General features: G+C 38.4%; 1 protein-coding gene across 2 annotated transcripts in view; it reads left to right on the forward strand.

Moving 5' to 3' along the window:
* rab3gap1 (RAB3 GTPase activating protein subunit 1) overlaps positions 1-22,906 on the forward strand; it is a 55,099-nt gene that overhangs the window by 23,743 nt on the left and 8,450 nt on the right. The window contains exons 13-25 of one of the 2 annotated variants that reach the window (XM_040134817.1): positions 2,561-2,653; positions 2,937-3,109; positions 4,450-4,548; positions 5,096-5,268; positions 5,564-5,618; positions 7,528-7,893; positions 10,124-10,261; positions 11,151-11,375; positions 11,568-11,664; positions 13,252-13,355; positions 17,152-17,267; positions 19,084-19,186; positions 22,054-22,077. In XM_040134817.1, coding sequence (XP_039990751.1) covers positions 2,561-2,653; positions 2,937-3,109; positions 4,450-4,548; positions 5,096-5,268; positions 5,564-5,618; positions 7,528-7,893; positions 10,124-10,261; positions 11,151-11,375; positions 11,568-11,664; positions 13,252-13,355; positions 17,152-17,267; positions 19,084-19,186; positions 22,054-22,077 — 1,766 coding nt within the window. The remainder of the gene's footprint in view (positions 1-2,560; positions 2,654-2,936; positions 3,110-4,449; positions 4,549-5,095; positions 5,269-5,563; positions 5,619-7,527; positions 7,894-10,123; positions 10,262-11,150; positions 11,376-11,567; positions 11,665-13,251; positions 13,356-17,151; positions 17,268-19,083; positions 19,187-22,053; positions 22,078-22,906) is intronic. The other variant, XM_040134818.1, reaches the window with a different exon arrangement.

The raw sequence follows: 22,906 nt of genomic DNA on the forward strand, positions 1-22,906 counted from the left end.
TCAGATCATCAAACCTGAGTGACTGTTGCACTGTTTTGATGTCTCAGAATTTCGACCACACCACAGTACTGAGACTGCTCTTGTTAATGTATTAAATGACATCCACTAAAACACAATGCCAGTATTTCAGTTTTGGTATTACTGGATCTCATTGCTGCATTCAACACAGTTGACCACAACATATTACTAGACTGAATGGAAAACTGGTTGGGACTTTCTGGCACAGTACTAAACTGGTTTAAATCCTACTTAAAGGACAAAGACTACTTTGTGTCTATAGGTAACTACACATCTGAGCGGACAAAAATAACATGCATTACATGATAACATGAGTTCCCAAAGGTTCTGGGGCCTCTTCTGTTCAACATCTACATGCTCCCACCAGCTCAAATTATGGAAAACAACACAATATGTGACCATAATTATGCAGATGAAACTCAAATTTACATAACCATATCACCAGTGGACTGTAATCCCATACACACTCTGAGTAAGCACATTGAATTAACCAATGATTGGAGGTACCAGAATTTTCTTCAATTAAACAAAGTCAGCACTCAGCTTCAATAAGCAATGTTAAAAACCACAAACAGAGTGAAAAATCTTGCTGTAGTCATGGACTCAGACCTGATTTAACAGCCGCATTAAGGCAATCAAAAAGTCAGCCTACTAAAAGATTTATATCTCAACAGGATTATGAAAATCTTGTCCATGTGTTAATCTTAAATTGACTCGATTGCTGTAATGATGTGTTTACAGGTCTCTCCGAAAAATCGGACAGACAACTGCAGCTTATTCAGAACGCTGCTGCTCAAGTCCTCACAAAGACCAAGAAAGTGGATCTTTTTATTCCAGTTCTCAGATCTTTACAACGGCTTTCTGTCTTGATTTCAAAATACTGCAGTTGGTTTATAAAGCACTGAATGGTTTAGGATCAAAATACCTTTATGATCTGCTGCTACGACATGAACCATCCAGACCCCTCAGATCGTCCGGGACAAGTCTGCTTTCTGTCCTCGGAGTCAAACGGAAACATTGATAATTAGCATTCAGTTTTTATGCCCCACATATCTGGAACAAACTCCCAGAGAACTGCAGGTCTGCTACAACTCTGTTCTTTTAAATCAAGGCTGAAGACTTTTCTGTTTTGCTAAATAATTACTAATTTCTTATGATGCACTGTAACTTCTGTATTTTTTAAATTTTTATTTTCTATTTAACCTTTTCTCATTTATATCTTAATGCTTTCTTGTATTGTCTAATGTTGCTTTTACCTCTTGTCGTGGTGCCTTTTATGTTTTATGTAAAAAACCATGACTTACCTCATTGTTGAAATGTTCTATACAAATAAACTTGCTTTGGTTAGCCTTGCCTCGCCTTGAACCAGAAGAGGTAATCTTTCATTAAGCCAGTTATTTTCCATTACTAATTTCTATAACATTTCATGGAATATGTCTACTACATTTTCAGAATGAACTTATCAGAAGGCAGCAGTAGTGTGCGCTTTTGTTTTATATCAAAGTTTAGCTGAGCATACGTGCTACTTGCTGTTTCCCTTAGTGACACAATGTACAAATACATCCGACGCCACCCTCGTATTGAAGTGTTTTTCACTTCAAGTCAGACCATTTTCTCCTTTTCTTTATCTTCTCTCACCTTTTCTGTCTCTGCTTATCTCTCTTTCTCATTTCTTGTCTTGTATTCTTGCTGCTGGTGTCTTCTCCCACTTTGACAATCTCCTCTTTCCTTTTCTGTCTTCATGTTTTCTCTCGCTTTCTCTCTCCTGCTTTAACCAAATATGTTCCAAATAGTTGTTGCTAGGTCTAGGTAAATTAATTAATACTAAGCCTTATAGCTATACCAGCTACTAACAGGTCACAGCATATACTGATTGCCTTGGTTGTGAATGTCAGAAAAAGTTAATGCAGGCCTGATGAGTTCAACCTGCATCCCATAGTTGCTTCACTCATCCCGCAGGTGGGTGGTGGGAGCTGGGCCCGCAATTCTCTTGCATTGCCAACCATACATCATGCTCTGCATCGGTTTCAGTTAATTTATGTTGATTAACATGCACACAGAAATTTAACTAAAATAGTTAAGGGATGAGCATTATCATTCATTGTCCATCACCGTCTTCGCAAGAGTTCCTCATTATCAGCAGCATGCCAACTGTCATGTGTTTGTATGTCCTTCCTTCCCACTTCACTTCTCTTCTTTCTCCTTTGGTGTCTACCCTCTGATACTCACATGAATACCCACCTTCTTGAGGTTCAGCTCCTAACAATAGGAGAAATGACAACCTTTTACCGTGATGATATGGATAACCTATCTTTGCTGAAAAGCATAACAAGGGGATTGTTACTGCTTAATGAAATGCATATTAACCCTAAAATGAAAAAAAGTTGTATGTTTTTGTGTGCATCTGCCGTAGCAATACCTTTAGCAAGACAAAATATGAATTCAGTAATTTTCTTTTAGTTTGGTCCACAGCTGTGTGGGGCAGTGTAATAAGTGTAAAAGATCTTAGAAGAATTTGAACCATTCATATCTTCCCATGCAGGTGACTTGCTGACAGAGTTCTTTAAGCTCTGCTGTAGGAAAGAGTCTACTGAAGAGATTCTGGGAAGAAGATCAGCCGAAGATGAGGGCAAAGGTCAGGTTACTGGCTGTACTGTTTAATACTGCAATGGATGGCATAGTGTCTCACTTTAATGTCAAGTACACCGTATTCTAAAACATGGAGCCTAATACCTCTTTTACTGGTGTTTGTGAAATGTTTGCATAGAGCCTCCTATTACTCATCTCCACAAGTCTAAATGCTGCCATTCCCTCAGAGATCCAACGTACAAATGAATAATTTACTCAGTAATATAAAATATTAGATAGTAAATACTTAATGTGATTGTAAATAACTCCTGTTTTTTTTTTCCCTGCAGAAAATAGTGACATCAGCTCTGCATTATCGAAGCTGACAGAGCCAGCAGCAACAGTGCCCATCTCCAAACTATCTGTCTCTAATATGATGCACAGCGCCCGAAAGCACATCCGACGCCACAGACGCATTGATGAGTCACCACTCAACACTGATATACTCAATTCTGTCCTTCTGGTAAGGCTTATTCATGCTGACTGTTTAATATGGGTTGTATTTTCACAGAAAACAAACATAACAATGGAAAGTACAGGTGAAAAAAACATTCTTTGCTAACAAAAAAAGATAAGAAGTGCCTGTAAAATAAATGAGAACATTTACTTAAATTCCAATTTAAGAGTTTCAAATGAAAGAAATTATGGTTAAGTTTCACACAAGTGTACCTTGTGTTTCCCTCTGTGTCGCCAAAATGCAGAGTTTTAAACAAGCGCAGGGCAGCATATTTCAGACCATAGCCCCTTTCCAGCTCATTACAGCAAACTTCATGCTGGACGGTTTGGCAGAATGGCTAAAAAGTAGCATCTCAAGACTTGAACGCCTTTATGAATGTCATTTTTGATGTTTAAAAAAAGGAAAAAAATTATATTAAATTAATTTTAGCTATAATGATGTGTTTGATGTTGGGCAAATGCACCGGCTGCCTAGTGTGGAGATAAGATCACCACTTAGTTACTGGGTGACATGGGTTCAAATTCTGGTTGGGGCGTTCGTAAACTGACCTCATTGGTATTAAATTGGTATCTAGGTAGCAAATTCAAATAGTCAATGAGACAGTAAGGTTTTATCCAAAGGAGGCTTTGCTTTCGGCACCCTGCAGAGCAGGTCTTTTGAGCGGTGGAGATTTCTGCATGCAAAGGGGATGGAGAGAGCATCAAGACTTGCCTCTGTGCCAATCTCCACCCTTTCTCAGATTCCACCACTGTGGATGCAGCAAGGCTTGTCTATACGCCGAACCCAACACTAGTAATAGAGCCCACCCTGTCTTTCTAACTGAATCAGATCCCATCCCCCCCTTCAGACTCTGCGCTTCTGATAGAATCAGGCCCAGTCCAAGCATCAGACTTTGTCGCTACAATACAAAGTAAAAAGTACAGGAAAAAGCCCTGCCCAAGCACCAATTGCTGCCCCTGTAATAAAATCAAGCCACCTAACGAAACCAGATCCCACCATGTGAACGAATCAGACACCACCCTCATTAGAGACCCACACCTATGACAGAAGCCAGCCTTTGAGCGAAAATTATTGGTCACTACTTTCTATCAAATAACAGTACCTTTGAAAATGCCACTGCCTATTTATGCATGCACACTGCCACTTGTGTGACTTCCATCTGGCTGTAGGTACAGGATTTCAGAATGGTGGAGGAACTGCTTTGGCAATTCCTCCACCATATGAATGATGGGCAAGAGATTTGGACATTGATGGATTGGTTTTATGTCAGCGTGTAATTGAATTGCACTTTTATAGTTTAGAGTTTTTGTTTGCTTTTTATTTTAAATTATTTTTGTATGTCTCAGTATCTCTTCCCAGACGCTGCTGTGGAGAAGTCAACAGAGAACAGCAAGAATAAGACAAACTCCTGTGGGAAAGTTGACCAAGATAAGAACTCTGACTATGTACGTTTGCCCTTTTACCACTTACACAGTGACAGTTTGACTGTGATGCCAAGCAGCTGACATCTAAGGTTTCAATCAAGTCAGGTTATTCTAGAATCCAGGATGCATGTTTTGAATAAGAAATGGTACATGTCACATGTACTTTGAAACACTGCAGAAACCATCAATAGAACAACAGATGCAGAACTATTAGAAACACGGGAAAATAGCATTTTATAAAAAACATTTAAATGGCAATAATGACATACTGTTGGAAATAGTTGTTGTTAGTTTCTTACAACAAATTCCAAATGTACATTTTCAGTCGACATAATGACCATTGCATATAGTACATTCGCTATTTTAGTTATATTTCTGCTCTACCAACAAAACAAAAAAAAAGTTGCCAGAAAAGTTGGCAAGGAGGCTCCAGGAGTTAATACACCAGCAGCGTGGTGTCAGGATGCCACCGTGCATTTGATCCCTGTTCTGAATTTAACTTTTACCTAAACTGATATACTGCACATCTTATTCATTGTTCTCCCTACTTTCTGTCTGTGTGTCTCAGAACCTTTTCCTCCATCTTAAGTCCGCACCCAGTGACAGTCTGACTTACCGGCTGGCACTGTGTGTGTGTCTGGTAAACTACAATCATGGTGGGCTGCGGGCTGTTGCCCACCTCTGGCAAGAGTTTGTCCTAGAGTTGCGCTATCGCTGGGAAAACAACCACCTTATTTATGGGTAGGTACAACGCACACCTGGGCTGCTCTTGGGTTAAGGGCTGTAGACAAAGCACCATACATTAGGTTTAACATTTTTAGATCTGCATCTCAAAGAATATAGTCACAACTGCCTTGTACCTTGTCCTACTGTATAAGAAAAAAGCTGTTATTTTTGGGATTTTTTTTATTTATTTTTTTTTTTTTACAATAGTTGAAGCAGTTCAAGAAATAGTTTGTGTAGTTTCTAAGTCTATTAATACAGCCATGTCCACTTATATTCACCTTTTCTTCACCTTATGCTTCCTAATCTTCAGATTGGCTGGTGGCCCTCCTGATCTCCGCTGTTGTCTTTTGCATCAGAAGCTTCAGGTAGGTAAAATGCACACAGCATGTGTTTGAACCATGAAGATAAATCAAAAATTTAAAAATTCACAAGACAAATATATTAATGGCTATGGCTGTTCTCAATGGGGAAACGTGACACTGGAAGAAAAAACTATCATAGTTAAGGCCAAGGTTTACTTTTTCCTTGACTATTTTTTTTAAGATTGTAAAAATTTATTTTTTACATTTATAATAACTATAAGTGCATACATGATATGCGCAATTCTTTTACAAAACAATAAGGTTACATTTTATGTTTCCTCATTACCATTGGTTATATATGTTTATTTAGTTTGCTGAAAAAAAGAGTTTCCTTTAGTTTGTCATATGAGGGTACCTTTACATTGCACAATAATGTCCTGTATATATACTATGAGAAAAGCAGTGTGGCCACTCACATACACTAAATTTAGGCAATAATCCTTCTGACCAAATTTATTTGGATTATTCAGAGGAAACAGGATTTGGAGATTTGCTTCAAGTACAATAAGTTGTCTGCTATGTAAATGATCTCATTGTACAACTTGAATCTGTGAACATCTAAAACAAAAGCACAGGAGGTCAGTTGATCATTTGATCCAGTTGTATTGAGGAGGATTTAAATAATTAACAAGGTACCCATTGTGCAAGCCGTGTGTATAATTATGTGCTGTGCATCAAAAAACCTGTGACTATTTAACTGAAAAGGGTTTTAAGATCTTAACACATTCTACAAACAGATGTGGTTGACAGTGTTGGTACGAGTCAGTAATATGTCTCTCAGGGGTTTTTTTCCCTTCTGATTTTTGAGAGGTCTGAGTGTGCACGTCAGCCAACAAATCATGAAACTCCTTGAGAAGTGATCTGGGCAGACAGAAATGCAAGTAAACATAATCTGTTGACAACATAAAAGCTGTATTTGCCTCTGCAGTTTGTATGCATCATTATGTTATTTTGTTCCTCTCTCTTTCTGCCCTCCTCTCTCTCCTCTGGCTGTCATGCACCTCTCCAGCTCCCTGGTGCCCTTAGCACTTGCCTGTATGGCTTATACCAGCAGTCAGCTCTGGGTGAACCACAAAATTTTGGAGAATTTTGAATTTTTTTTTAATCCATAGAAGATATCCTGATGCCCATATATTTCTAATAGAAAACATCATCAAAATATTTCTAAGAAGCACATTCATTCAAATCATCTGTGAGCAGAAGGGAACAGTCTATAGAAAATAATAAGTTAACAAAGCTAAGTCATAATTAAGATCACTGCAATAAGCTTCTCACGTAAGCATCATTTCCTGCGCTCAAAGAAAATAAATTTGACGTAAATTTATAAAGAAATACTGAGAATGAGCCCACTTTACGTTACAGGGGATTCTTATCATGTCAGATCAATCTGTGAAAATGATAACAGTAATAATCAGACCACCTGTCTCCATCTTAATATGTTCAACTTTCATCCATGCCAACTGAATTGATGAGTAAATTAATATCCAGCAAAGTGCTGTTTGCATACAGCATTTGTGCACTTTTAAAGATTGTTTTTTTTTTAAACATCATTTTATGCTTTCAGACATGACAAAATACAACGGACAATTCGCTGTCTCATTAAAGATGCAACTGATGAGATTTATCAGAAATTTATCAGTGGTATCACTGGAGGATAAATAAGTTTTTAACATCCAACCGTGATGCAGCCTGTGAGAGAATTAAGAGCGATCCTTCTTTATATCATTAAACTTTTTAACTCAGCGCTGTTTTTTAGCAGTGGTGCCATTCCCACTTGCTCTTTCAATAATGGTTGTGGCTTGTCTGAATAAAGCTTTAAGTAACATTGTATCCTTGACTACAAGCCATCATTTTAACAGAGACAACAATGTTCAGTATTCCACGACTGAAGAGGGCTTATTTTCATGCCTAGATGCTGAACTGCTGCATTGAGAGGAAGAGGGCCAGAGATGAAGCTCGCAAGGCGCTGGAGGGAAGCAAAGAGAGAGAGCGCAAGGTGTCTGGTGGCTGCCAGAACAGCTGTACCGTACCAGCGTATGCAACAGTAACAACTTCATCCAACTCAACAAGGGAGGTGTCTCCGGGGAAATCCTGGGACTCTTGGAGCGACAGTGAGGATGAGTTCTATGAGTGCCTGAGTGACCAGGGGGAGGTAGAGGCCCCACATACTGAGGGAGACAAGGAGGGCAGTAAAAGTAAAGCAGAGGGCAGGCTGCACCCCTATAACAACATGACCCTACTCAACTCTACAGAGCCCCTCTACGTTCCTGTCACACAGGTCGGGATCTCTCTCCGTCTGGCTCTTTCACTCACACATTCACACACATATTTAGGAAGTCTTTTAGTGTAAATAAATATGTATTCATTATTTATAAATACAGATGTAATTCGTACAGTAGCACCAAATCTCTATTGTACAATATATACTGTATATTAGTATTATCTTATTGTCATTTATGCCAAAAATAGCATATATTGAGAGAAAAATCTTGCAAACATAGAATTATTATATGGTTAGGGTTATGAAAAGGAGATGGTGATAAAAGGAAGAGCACCTGTTTGGAGTCATGTATGTTTAATTTATCACTTTCTGTCAGTGGAGTGAAAATAACATTAGTTATTGTCTTACTTTGTTCTGTGATTTTTAATACCTAAAGTCTTAGACTAGACTTAAACTAATTTTTAACAGTAGTATTTGACAGTATTAAATATTCAGTTTAAAGTGGCAATCTCGAAGATTGGTTGATGCGGCAACACTTGTAGTTACTGGTGGTAACGGCAAATGCGGTTTAACATTTTACAGAAGTGTGGGGGCAGCAAAACAAACTTATGTCACTTTCATAAAGAAATCAGGCAATAATTGGACTTTTTCCATCATTCTGTGATTCAACTGATTTTATGCTGCACTTGGCATGAGCCTGCGAACAGCAGGGCACAGTGAAAAGAGTTGGTCACCCTGCTGAGATGTTGAAGTGTGCAGCCTGTCACCTGCAAGCCTTCATCTCGCAGCTCACTTTTTGATGATCGATGTGCCTCCATCATTTTCCCAACCCAGTTTAGATTTAAACCACGCCCACTTCCGTATGACAAAAGCCTCAACAGAACAACCAAAGCTTCAAACAGACCTACCAACTGACCCTAACCCTTATCCCATACAGAAGTCGGCGGCATTTCATTTAAACTGGGTCGGAAATACAATACCAGTGAACAATAGTGGTAATTGCTAAGTGCTGAGCTCACTGACACACATTGACATTTCCCGTGTCTAATTCATAATAAAAGTCAACAGTAGGAAATGTTTAGTTTGCAATGGCACTAACTTAATACAACATTTTTTCCAGGAATGTCGCCACAGACACCCAGTTTGTAATACTGCAAATATATAAATATTGCAATACTTTCATCAGTGGACAATAGGCTCAGTTACAACTGTGTTACCTCATTCTGACTTAACAGACTTTTTTTAGAATGAAAATCTTTGCGATGGCCACTTCAAGGCCATTTGCTGTAGTGCTGTAATTAAAGTAAAAACACTCCTGATATATTTGAGGGTTTTTTTTTTCTTTTTTCTTGTTAATTCCCTGCCTTTGAATAAATGTTGATAGGTCAAAATATTTAAAATTTAAAAAAAAAAAAAAAAATGGGAAGGAGCGCAACTCTTTAAAACACCTTTATTTATACTGTATAAAATCTTGGCAATTCTATACTTGAGCTTGTGATGCTCTTAAAGGATAGGTTTTTAAATTCTATTGTAATACAATACTTACGTACCCATATGTACACTGAAAGACCTTTTGGTCCCTGGATTTGTTACATACTGGCCACAAAAACATCCTCTCTTTTAAGTAATTGGGAACAAAATCCACAATTCTCTTTCTGTGCAAAAATAAGTTAGACAAATCAAGTGGGTATCTTCCAAAGTTAGTCTTTTTTAGACTAACTTTGATTAACCTAAAGAAAGCATTTTTACCAAGAACAAGGACTGAGATTTGTGCCCCAACACTTAATTACTTTAATAAAGGATCTCTTTGTGGCCAGTATGAACAAGAGGAAGAGTTACACCAACCAGTACCTTTCAGTCTTCATATGGAATGTGAATATTTTTTCAAGAGAGACGTGAAAAATTTTAACCTAACTTTTAATAAGAAAATCTTCAAATGGAAGACACGCATTAAGTAAAATATTACATCCCTGCATACTGTATCAAATGCTTTTTGGAAGTCCAAAAATAAAGTTCATCTTTCAATATATCTATGTAATCAAGTAAAGAGGCAGATGTTCTGTAAGATTCTGCAACTTTTTATGGAATGACCTTATAAGCGGAGTTGGTGTTTTACAGGTGCCTAGTACACAGATCGTCTTTTGTTTTAGCTGAGCATAATAGCTATCGCTGTGTGATTGAACCACAAATTAACAAAAACTCCTGTGCAAATGACTGGAACAACTCTTAAAATGACATTTGTGAATGGAAGTACATTGATGCTGCTGTTTGTGTGTTTGATATTCAGGAACCTGCTCCCATGACAGAGGATTTGTTAGAGGAGCAGTCAGAAGTACTGGCCAAGCTGGGCACGTCAGCTGAAGGCACCCACCTCCGTGCCCGGATGCAGAGCGCCTGTCTACTCTCTGACATGGAGTCCTTTAAGGTGAGAACAGCAGACATATACTCATTTAATCTATGCTCGGACACACGTTTTACTGTCCGCCTGAGTATCCTATGCAGTGTAATTATTTTTACAGTACAATACTAGGGAACAAGTTTTGTAAGGTTAGTGGTTCAATCCTCCGCTCCTCCTGTCCTCAATTAGAAGTGTCCTAAAGCAAGACAAAGAACCCCTACATTGCTCCTGATGTGTGTTTATGTGACGGACAAATGCAAGCAGCTTTGGAAAAGTGTCTGCTAAATTAGTGTAATGTAATAGAAATGTAATATAATAATATTCTGTTAATATGTGTACACTCTGAGCGTGATTTACTGCAGTTTTTGTGTCTTTTTTTCAGCTGATCTGATGCATTTTGCCCCCAAATACATGCAGTGCATTTACCAAGCAGCCTGGAGTCAGTGTTTGAAGTGTGTTTGTGTCGCTCCTCATAGCATATGCATTCAAAGGAGAAATGTGCAAAAAAATAAGAGAAGACATGTTGACAGAGGTTGAATATGTATTCCACTCTTTTTTCTGAGGTCACACTATTTGCAATAGTCAGTTTTGTGGAGAAAATTCTCTGCCTCTGAAAAGGAGATAATTATTAGATATGACTTTTTCTTTTTTTTTTTTTTCTTTCTTTGAATGCAATCTGTTTCCATAACAGTCTAACCATTAGCTTCAGACATTTTGCAGTGTGGAATAATCTCAGTAATGGAATCAGTCCGGCCTCAGTATTTTTCACAGAACATATTATCCAGCTCCAGCTAAATATTTTATCACTTGGTTCTTTGCAAGGCTCTTGATAACAAAGGGATCGACATGGATGTACTTCAGATTAGTTCAATTTGAATGTAGACTGAAATAAAACAGTTTTCCCGTGTCTCCACAGGCAGCCAACCCAGGCTGTGTTTTGGAGGACTTTGTGCGCTGGTATTCGCCGAGGGATTACATAGAGGAGGAGGTGGTTGATGAGAAGGGTAAAATGGTAAAAGGCATGCTTAGTGCCAGGATGAAGATCCCAGGCAACATGTGGGTGGAGGCCTGGGAGTCGGCCAGGGTGACACCTGCACGCCGCCAGAGAAGACTTTTTGACGACACTAAGGAGGCTGAGAAGGTAATATTCTTTAGAGCAGGACAATGCACCTACAACTTTCCCCTAGGTGGATATCGCTCTGTAAATCTAAAAAAAACAGTGCCCTTTATCAAGTATCTTGTTGAGAGTGGTATTAGCCTGTGCAGACATAATGTTTGGGACAGCAGCAGATGAAAGGGGGAAACTGAACCTGGCTTTTAACTATGTTTTTAGGTTCTGCACTATTTGGCAATGCAGAAACCTGCAGAACTGACCCACCATCTGCTGCCATGCATACTCCATGCTGCTATTCTGAAGTTGAAAGAGGAAGGTAAGTCACCATTGTTTTGTCGAAAATTTGTTATTGTATCAAACATTAACACATATGGCCTGTCAGTAGTAGCAAACCACCACAATATTATCAAGACCAACAATTAATAATGAATAAGAAAATTACCCTGTTTTTATGGATGACTAAATTGAACAAAGTTCAATTCCAAATACTTGAGTGAATGTATCAAATGACAATTTTAAAACAATGTGACAATGTGAAAGGAGTCTTATGCAGTAGGGAGTCAACCGATTATCAGTCTGGCCCGTTACCAGTTTTTGCGATTAAAGGAATCATTTTTTTTGATTGCTCTCTAATGAAGAAAATAGCAAAATTAGCTGGGATGAGATAGAGCTCCAAAAAGTGCTGCCAGTAACACAGAAACTCTGGCAACTGGAAATGAGACAATACACTTAACACAGCACGTCAGCATGTGAATGGCCACTCACTACTGTTACTTATAAGAAATTCTAGAAGTAAAATTACTTGCATAAAATGTACTCATTTAAAAGTACAAGAAAGACCTGGACAGCACGGCAGATGTCATTAGACTTTATCCAACAGTAGTTTTGTGTTGGGGTGTTATTATTATTTTGACACCAATGCAAATTCATATCGGTTATCGGTCTCTTTGATTACAAATAATTGTTATCGGAATCAGCCCTGAAAAAACCATATCAGTTGACCCCTAACTCATATCGATGAACCTGCAGGGTAATTATCACCTGAATATGGAGCTCCCATATTCAGGTATATAAAATGCTTTAACAAATTTTTAGCTATGCTAGCAGCGTGGATCTAGGGATGGCAATGTCAGTCTTTGGGTTGGTGGGTCCACCATTTTGGTCTAGTCTGAAACAACTATCAGATGGATTGCCATTAAATTTTGCTCAGATGAATCTCTCTGACTTTGGTGATCCTGGGACTTTTCCTCCAATGCAAATGGCTTTGCAAATAGTAGTAACTGCTATGTCAGAAGAGTATATAAGGCCAGTATACTGGTCTTATAGTGTAAACCAAGTATGGACAATAAAAATAAACTAAAGGTATACCGTCTTAAAGTGTTCAAAAAGTTTTAAAGTAATATATCACAAGTAAAGCATGCTTGTAAGCCCATTATATCTTCGCAAAGTTTATCTCTAGTACATGCATTAAAAGTGTACCTAAAGGGGTGGTAAGAGATATGTTCTGGTTTTGTTATGAAATATTGTTGCCTTATGATGCAGGACAAAATTCAGAGAAATTTGCCATTAAAGTGAATCTAATCCACTGTAATTTAATACAGGCTGTTATCCCTGAAGAACAACTGAATGGAAAATATGAATGAACATATGGAAAATAATGAAAATGACTGCTGATAATTTACTTTAATTAGGTAAGGAATAGAGTGTGTGGGACAGCAGGAGTGTGGGAATTATAAAGTTATAGTTAATTAGTATCTATTCTGTATAGTATATTCTGTTATAACAATATTTTAGAGTAGGATATAACACAGTTGCGGCTCATTCTGTATTCTCCCAACATTGATCAATCACTTGCTTTTAATTACTCTTCTCTCCTGTTTCCTCTCGATCCCCTCCCTAACAGAATCAATAGAAGACATTCCATCTGTCAAAAAAAACATTCAGCAAGCTACTTCTCAAGCCAGCAAGCTGCTGCACCCCCACAACCATGACTACAAGAAATTAGAGGTCAGTGACAGGCCAGGCTGGAAATTAACTCCACAAACTGCTCATGATTACTAGGATGAGACATGTGACAAGTTCTCACTTTGTGTGCAGTCATTCCGTTGTACTCTCAATCTTAGCACAAATGCTCTGAAATTGTATGCACTGGAAAAGTTGATTGTCCAATACAACTTGACAAAATGTCAGTTAACAGCTGTTTTGGTGACTTTAAATGTGAAGTGCAGAATTACACTTCTCAAGAACATAAAATTAAATATGGGCTTTTCTCACTGATAAATGTTTTCATATAGTGAATTATCCTGTTGATAATTTTCTTTTTATTATTATCTATTATTAATTGGATGCACGTTCTACATAATTAGCATATGGAAACGACCACATAACCTATATAATACAGTTTTTCATTGCAGGAACTTAATGATGGAAATTAAATAATGGAGTATCCTAAAGCCTGAATTTTAAAGAATCTCTAAGGGCTTGATGTTTCTTGCTCCATGCGAAGACCTGTGCGTGATCTTTTCTGCAGATGTACGTGCACTGTCCGCAACAATTAATGTGTACATACTCGACGCACAAGCCATGTTCTTGTCCATGAAGGAGTTATTGTTCTCCGACACTGTAGAGGGCGCAGTTTAAACATACACAGCAAGGACACATAAAGGTTACAGTAGAAGAAAGCAGGGAAAGCTGAATGTGACACTTCTTTGTTAAAACCTTTACAATGTCTGCTGGGTTCTTTTTGCTTTTATATACAAAATTAAAAAGGCAACATCCAGTCAGATGTTTGATAGGCAGGCACAGTTGTGGGACAGTTAACAATTGAAGAAGTGGTGCTAAAAATGATACTGATTTTCTTGTACACTCACCGAGCACTGTATTAGGAACACCTGTACATGTGGTTATTCATGCACTGATCCATTCAGACAATCGTGTGCATAAAATTATGCAGATACAGGTCAGGAGCTTCAGTTAATGTTGACATCAAACATCGGAATGGGAAAAAAATGTGATCTCAGTGACTTTGACTGTGGCAGGATTGTTGGTGCCAGATGGGCTGGTTTGAGTATTTCTGAAACTGCTGACCTCCTGGGATTTTCACACTGAACAGTCTCTAGAGTTTGCCATTGTTTATTTTGGTGTCAAAAACATGAATCTATGGACCCAACCTGCCCTGTGTCAACAGTCAACAGTAGTGGTTGAAGGTGTGGGGAATGTTTTTCTTCACACAATAGGTCCCTTAATACCAATCTATCAGCATATTAATGCCACAGGCTATCTGAGTATTGCTGCTGACAATGTGCATCCCAGTCACAAGATTTGAATCCAATAGAACACCTGCAGCTGAAGAATCTGCAGAAATTATGTGGTGCAAGCATGTCAACATGGACTACGATCTCAAAGTAATGTGGAAACATCTTGTGGAATCCACACCACAAAGAATTGAGAGTAGAAAACAGTATTACTATGGTGTTCCTAAGGAACAGAAAGACTGAAATAGAGTGCGCGTGGGTGCATATGACCATGGCAGCATTGAGTGTTGGAATAGTTAGCAGCAGACTGAATTATCGCACAGTGTAAACAATATGACTATGAAATATAGGATATGAGAATAAGGACAACCATGTCTATTAATAAGTCATGACATTAATTCTAGTAATTCCATTACCTTGTTTATTAAACACACAACTGACTGTTAAAATTAAATGGTAGGAAAGCAAGGGAGTGATCAGCCCGGACCAACTTAAAATATGAAGAGAAATAAGAATCTGATAAATAGGCTACTCGAAAAATAATAAAAATAAAAAATCTAGATTTATTAATAAGTGATGTATCTATTGATTAGTTCTTTAAGTTTTTTCTGGTAAGAAGACCTTGGAAGGCTCATGAACAGAATGAATGGAAGGCATCTATGGTAGCATGCCCGGACAGCTGTGTGGTCCGTCTGGCTCAGGAAGAGGTCCATCAGCTGATGGCACGAAGCCTAGCAGTCGAATAGATCCCACACAGTTGTTTAGGATGGTTTCCAGGGCAACCACAGCATGTGAGGATAAAATAGATTTAAAGGATAAAATAGATTGTATTTTGGAGACATTACTTAGGGGATAAAAAAAAGACTGCACAAGTTTTGTTGTGTGCTGCTCAAAAAAAAAAGCCAAACCAAATGCCTAGATTCTTTGCAGCAGGCGTTTCAACAGACAACCAGCAGATGTCAGGATTTGTTTAGGTATGTGCTGGGAACCAATTACAACAATCTGCTTTACTTAAGTTGAAGAATATTTTGTGCAGCCGACCTTTTGACATCACAAAGGCAGTCATGTAGCAAATTTAGCCCTTCAGGATCAGTGGTTCTATGAAAGGAAATCCCATGTCTATTAATAATTTGTCGAAGGGGAAGCATGTACAAAGAAAATAAAACTGCTCCCAAAACTGACCCCTGTGGGACAACATACTTAGCAGGAGCAAAAGATGATACGTAGCCATTAATGGGGACACAGAACCTCCTATTTGACAGATATGAGGAGAACCATTCTAAGGCTGTGCCAGATAATCCTGCCCAGTGCCTGTCTAACAGAGTGCTGTGATTGACAGTATCAAAGGCAGCTGTAAGGTCCAGAAGAACAACGACTGAGCACATCCCGTCATCGGCAGCCACAGAAGATCATTAGTCACCCTGAGAAGGGCAGTCTCAGTGCTATGTTTGTGAAAGCCAGATTGAAATTTCTCAAAAAAAAAATCATTGGTTGCTACTGTTCAAAGTAATTGCTGGGACACTTTTTTTTTCTAAAATTTTTGACATAAAAGGAAGCTTGGAGATTGGTCTGTAGTTCTGGGGTAGGGTAGGATCCAGTCCAGGTTTTTTAAAAAGAGGTTTAAAAGAGGTAAATAGCAGTTTTGAAATAATCTGAACACAACCATGAGATAAAGAACTTAAAAACTGATATCGGACAGGGCCCAGTAGAATCAATAATCCTGAGAAAAAATTTTGTGGCTATTACATCAAATGGACTGGAAGACACTTTCATTTGAGATACTATTTCTAAAAGCTCAGACATGGAAATGGGAGAGAAGTGGTTTAAGGTGTTCTGGGGTGATTGTAGAGGGTCTACTAGAGGGAGGGATCATCACTGTCACAAGTCTGTAGTGGGGCTTTATACTCTGATGGCTTAAATGTCATTCCATAGGTGCTGTGTGTCAGCAAGGCAGCCATTGATTTTTTTTTTGGGGGGGCATAATTCCATTTTGCTTCTGTGATGCTGTTTGACAGGTTAGTTCTTAGTGGTATTAAGGTAATGGTAGCAGGACATTGGGACATAACAATTTCCCAAAAAGCTGGATCAGAGACGGATCTGATCAGTGGATACAGAACTCATGGAGACAATGGGCCTCAATCCTGAATCTTTTCTTATTTTTTATCTAAAATGTTTTTATAACAATTGAGTACGAGACAAATAAGAAACCCTTAATAGGATTAATCAACATGACATTGGGACATAACAACCTCCCCCACTTTTATCACTTAATTACTCAAGTTGTTGCCCATTACATTTTGATTCCCTAAAATAGTGGATATTAAAAGGGCTGTCTAACAGATGTGTGTGTAAACACCCTCAAATTGAAAAAAAATGTGGCACTTCCACATCATAGCCATGTTTAACTTAAATTTAAATTCACCATGCTGAAGTACAGAGTGACAGAGTCTTATACGGACTTGTTATTATGGTGGAGCCAAGGCATACCTCATGTGAAGTTCCTCCAGTTCCTGTTCTGATGTGTATGTGTGACCTTTCTCTGTCTGTAGGATTTCATTAACCAGTTGATGGCCATGGAAACAGTCATCACCAGAGCTCGCTCGCTCAAGGCCAAGTTTGCCATTAGTGAGGGCGAGAAGGGAGAGGACAAAGGTGAACTAGAAAAGTAAGTTACACATAGTTCTGTTTGGGCAGCTTTTCAGCCAAGGAACCTGGAACTTTTCCAGGAACTTCCAGTTTATTGTAGTGAAGTCTTTTTTTGTCCATTTTGTCTCTCCTCTTCTTAGTTTTGCATTCACTTATGTCTACCTTGACAAACACTGTGGAGGGTATTGTTTATAATTAAGGGCAAATGTTTGTTTTTCTACAGCACAGTAAATATTTATTTACTAACTCTGTCATGTAAATAGTATGAGAATATGTATGATGTATCATGAACTTTTTTTGATAATAAGAGGGGAAAAAAAGCTAACACATACAGTTTGATACATAAGTATTTGGAAAGTGACACAATTTTGCCTCTGTACACCACCATTATAGATTTGAAACAAAGCCATAATGGCGTGATTGAAGTGTAGAGTTTCAGATTTAATTCAAGGGGGTTAACAAAAATATTGCATTATTTATTGCATTTCATACATTTCTAGCCTCATTTTCAGAGGCTCAAAAGTAATTGGACAAATTTTTAGTACTTGGATGAAATCCTTTACAGTAACTGCCTGAAGTCTGGAACCCATGAACATCACCAAATGCTGAGTTTCCTCCCTTGAGATGCTTTGCCACACCTTTACTGCAGCTGCCTTCAGTTGCTGCTTGTTTGTGGGTCTTTCCCCCCCTCAGTTTTGTCTTCAGTAAGTGAAAAGCATATTCAGTTGGGTTGAAGTCAGGTGACTGACTTGGCCAGGGAAGAATATTCCAGTTCTTTTCCTTGAGAAGCTCTTGAGTTGGAGTATGTTTTGGGTCATTATCCATTTTTACTGTGAAGCACCATTCTATCAGTTTTGCAACATTTGGCTGAATCTGAGCAGATGCTAAAGCTCTATACACTTCAGAATCCATCCTGCTACTTCTATCAGCAGTCACATCATCAGTAAACAACAGTGACTCAGTTCCATTGGCAGTCATACATGCCCATGCCACAACACTGCCTCCACCTTGTTTGACAGATGATGTGGTTGCTTTGGATCATGGGTGTTCCTTTCCTTCTCCATACTCTTCTCTTCCCATCATTCTGGTACAAGTTAATCTTGGCTTCATCTTTCCAAAGAATCTTGTCCCAGAACTGGGCAGGCTTTTTTAGAGGTTTTCTGGCAAAGTCTAATCTGTCTTTTCTGTTCTTGAGTGTTACCAGTTTACCAGTTTGCACCTTGTGTTAAACCCTCTGCATTTATATTCACGAAGGCGTCTCTTGAATGTAGACTTTGACAAAGACACATCTACCTCCTGGAGAGTGTTCTTGACCTGGCTAGATGTTGTGAAGGAGTTTTCTTCACCATGTAAAGAATTCTGATATCGTCCACTTTAGTTGTCTTCCGTGGTCTTCCAGGTCTTTTGTTGTTGCTGAGCTCACCAAATTGTTGATTTGGCCACTCCCAAAGTTTCTTTTATCAGTCTGATAGGTTTGTTCTGTTTTTTCAACCTAATGATGGCCTCCCTCATTTGCACTGACACCTCTTTGGACCACATATTGAGAGTTTACATGAACAGCTACCAAATGCAAATTCAACATTTGGAATCAACTCCAGTTACTAGTCAGCTTATGCAGTGACTAATAACTATAGCGCTCTGTCTGAACGCTATGCTCCCTATGTGCAAAGCAGTTGCACTGACCTATCTGTTAGGAGTAATGATGACTTTGAAAGTTGGATCAGTCCACTGAAAACAGGGCTCTACTGTCACCACTTAACTGCCCAGTGCTACTGGACATTTTACTGACTGCACTTGTGCCAGCTGGAATCACATTTGTTATTTGATTTCTCCAGGTTTGTGAGCTCCCTGTTGGAAGAACCAGAGGTTGTAGTGACCGGAGCTGGCCAGGGGCCAGCTGGCAGCATCATCCACAGGCTGTTTGTCAGTGCTCAGAGGGTAAGCAGCCTCACTGTCTCTCTCCTGCTCCCTATGATACCGTTCACCAGGGGTGGTTATCTCATTATTTGGTTATGGTAACTTATTGTATCTTACCATGTGAAAAGACCAGGTATTGTAATTTAAGATATTTTTTCAAACAAGCAGGTTTCATTTTAAGTTTGGACATGGATGCAAAATTGGACAATAGTGATACAAATAGGTTGCTTCAGCTAAGCATTATCTCTGCTTCATGGCCATCTATCTTTCAGCTAGTGATACCTTATTTGGTGGCATCACACCCCTGACCCATTTTGAATATTAGGACTAAGACTTGCTCAGGGCTTGTCTGGCACACCAGAAGACCACTGGAGCAACATGCTGCTACATGCATCTGGTGTCTTGCAGCCGACTTGAATTTCAAATTAATTTCCCATTTATGTGAGATTGTCATATCTATAGTGATCAGTATCAGCACTGATACTTTAGTCATTAAATAAATAAGGTATTGGCTACCAAAAAAATACTGTTTAGTTGTCCCTATTAGTGGGATTTTATACACCTTCTAAAACGACTTCATTCAAATTTGAACAAGCCAGCACAATGTTTCCATATTAATGTCGCCAGTAAGAGGAAGTGATGTATAGTTACAGCCTTGTATTATCTTGCACATTGAAGAATGATCCCAGTCAGTTTTATATAGTGAGATATACTGGTGTTAAACTGAAAGGGACAAAAAGTTACACTGGTATCAGATTAGTATTCTGTCAAAGCTATCAAAATCAGTATCAGGTAAAAAAGTAGGATTGGGTCATGCATAGTTTTCTACTAACTGCATGATAACTCACGAAGTTGTCACTGCTAAAAACAGGTACAAATTAAACATACAAATATTATTTTATAATGGCTATAATAGTGTTGCATCTTGCTTAGAGTATTGCACACGCACACATGCAGCAATGATGTTGCAAACCCCCAATTACAAGAACCTAATATTTGATTACAGCAGTAATTTGGCCTGGGACATCAGCCATACCCTTTTGTGACAACCCTCAGACGTGAACATCTGAGCTGCTGTAAAAACGAGCATGTTTAATTTATTACAGCACAAATTGCACAGCATGCATTCTCACATCTGTCACAAAGTCAGTAACATCAATATCTTTTAATAAGGACATTGTCATCAAGAGGTCCCAAAACACCTCTCCTCCTACATATTGTTTCTGCCATCTCCAGCATCTCCTAACAGGTTAGGACTCCTCTGGTACGCCCTTAAGCATCAGCAGAGACAGGATTCTTTTCCTATGTCTAGAAAGTTGATCCACACTTTTACTCCTTGCCCTAAAAGTAAGGCCGAAGTTGTGTCACCCTGAGAGTCTTTGGCCAGGACTGATTAGGTCTGATCTCATACTTTGAGACACTTGATAAAGACAGGCCCAGAACAATAGTGCAGGCTGTCAGACACTATTAGTGCTCCCAGAGTGTAGCAGGGCCACATATGGAACCCGCATGATGTTTTTGCTCAACCTGACAGTCCTGTAGATTTTAGAATTAGAGGCTTAAGTCACTTCTTCTTTATGTCTTTAGTGAAGAGAACATTAGGATCTCTCAAGGGCAGATGGATATTTCCACACTGGCACAATCACTGCACTACTATTGATGCTTGTTGTGTATGTCAATTTTTTTAGCTCTGTCAGCTGAGTTTATTTCTGTAAAAAATGTGGGCTATTATTTTTAAATGCTGCGGAACCCCTCTAAACGTTACTAATGCTAAACATCACATAACCTAATGCTCATCAAATTGTATGAGTGCAACTTGACACTAACATGTCCAAGTTAAAGCTGAATTTATAAATATATAGTATTAACACTAAGTACAAGACCCTGGAAACAAAATGCACTGTACATTGCTTTACAGACTACCTCAGTAAAGTTGGTACCCTCAGCAACAGAGATTTTTGCCAGACTTGCTGCTGGCTCACCACTCTCTCTACTCCATTTTTTGCTTTTCCTTTGTATAAATGCTAATACTGTAGGACTAGCTCAGTATGAACCAGTTGTTTATTAGCTTGCCATTTGAAAACTAAGTATGCAGGTAATTCAACAAAAATCTCAATTCTAAGCCCACTCGTCTTTTTCCTGAGCTGTCAACCGCACCTCATGTTCTTCCTCAGCAGAATCCACTTTCAAATTACAGTTTCCGAGGTAAAGAATAAACTTTAATGCAAAGAATAGAGACAGCATTGACGTTTTACATGTTGAGTTTAGAGCCATATTCTGGGAAACTCACTACAAGATAAACTACTTGGCCAATCCGATTACTCTCCTAAAAACCTTTAAATCTGTATATTTTTCATTACAGTAAGTAAAGGTGTAGAACACTGTTGTTTGATTTCCATTTGAAATTACATTATTGAAGCTTAGAGAATGCTTTTGCTTTGGGAATAAAGTTGTCCATTTATTTTGAAAAAGTTTACCCAGGCCTGATTCTCATTCTGCTTATTGATTTCATTGCATTCAGTTTCTTGGTTTATTATTTCAGTAAAAAAAAAAAAGAGACCAAATTTTGGAAGCAAAAAATCTTTATTTTCAGCAGATATCGGCTCCCACAAACAGTCATATCCATAGCAAACAGAGGGGAAAGAAGTTTTCTTTTAGTAGAGTTATGATATTTTAACACAGCTGACAGCTTATTAAACTACCATTCTAAAATATCTAATGTGAAACGGTGCTGCTCCCTAGCATTTCAGTATATGTGTATGTGAATCCGTCAAACAATTCCTCATACCCTCTTGAGACACAAATATGTGCTTTTTCTTTTTTGTTGTACATTTTCTCCATTGGACTGTGTTTTTTGTGTTGTTTCTCCCCCTGCTGCTTGCGTCAAGCTGGCTGACTTCACCAGTGATGAGGTAACCACAAGCAATGAGACTTTTCCTCCAGACTACCAGTATAACCCTGTCCCTCTACAGTTCCTCAGTGACATTCCAACAACAAACACACACAGTAATACACAAATAAGCATATATAAGTGGGCTCCAGAAGGAACCGTTTTCATTAATTTATTAAAAAATAATTCAGTTCTTGTACTAATTTATACCTCCTATTGAAAATGCAAAAATTCCGAGTATTTTGTGGAAATTTGCGGTTGATTAGTGACACATCTCATTTACACCTTCCATATTTACTCTGCTTTGCATTACGTGCTCCTTTCTTACAGTCACGACTTTTAAATCTGTTTATATTTTGGTTTAGTCTCTGTAGGGTGTCTAATGTGATTACTACAGTCTGTTTAGACGGTTAGACGGTTATGCCTGTTATTTAAACAGGTAGTTTGATTGAGATCGAGAGCTCTTAAACCTTCAGTAACCAATAATTTAATATTAACAATGGAGCATCTGTAATTTTAAAGGTGGCAAACACAATTATTACCAACCCTTGCAGTTCCACTCAGCTTTACAGAGCAATTTAGCATCTTTTACCTTATTTTGTTCTTACTATACTTTAATCAACCTCATTTTTAGCACCAATAGCCAGCTGCTTTCAGTGATAGGCTGCACGCTAAACCCCGCTGTACACAAAAATGAGCAACTAGCTGAGAAAGAAATTATTATAATATTATTATTATTATTATATTCAAATATTTTTCTCTGGAGTTAGGGGAGACCAAACCAGACCTGAAAGGAGAAATACAACAGGTGAACACAAACTCATCTCCAAATGAATGCAAGTATTGCTCTG

Source organism: Xiphias gladius, chromosome 9 (assembly GCF_016859285.1).
Source record: "Xiphias gladius isolate SHS-SW01 ecotype Sanya breed wild chromosome 9, ASM1685928v1, whole genome shotgun sequence".
NCBI classification, from domain to species: domain Eukaryota; kingdom Metazoa; phylum Chordata; class Actinopteri; order Istiophoriformes; family Xiphiidae; genus Xiphias; species Xiphias gladius.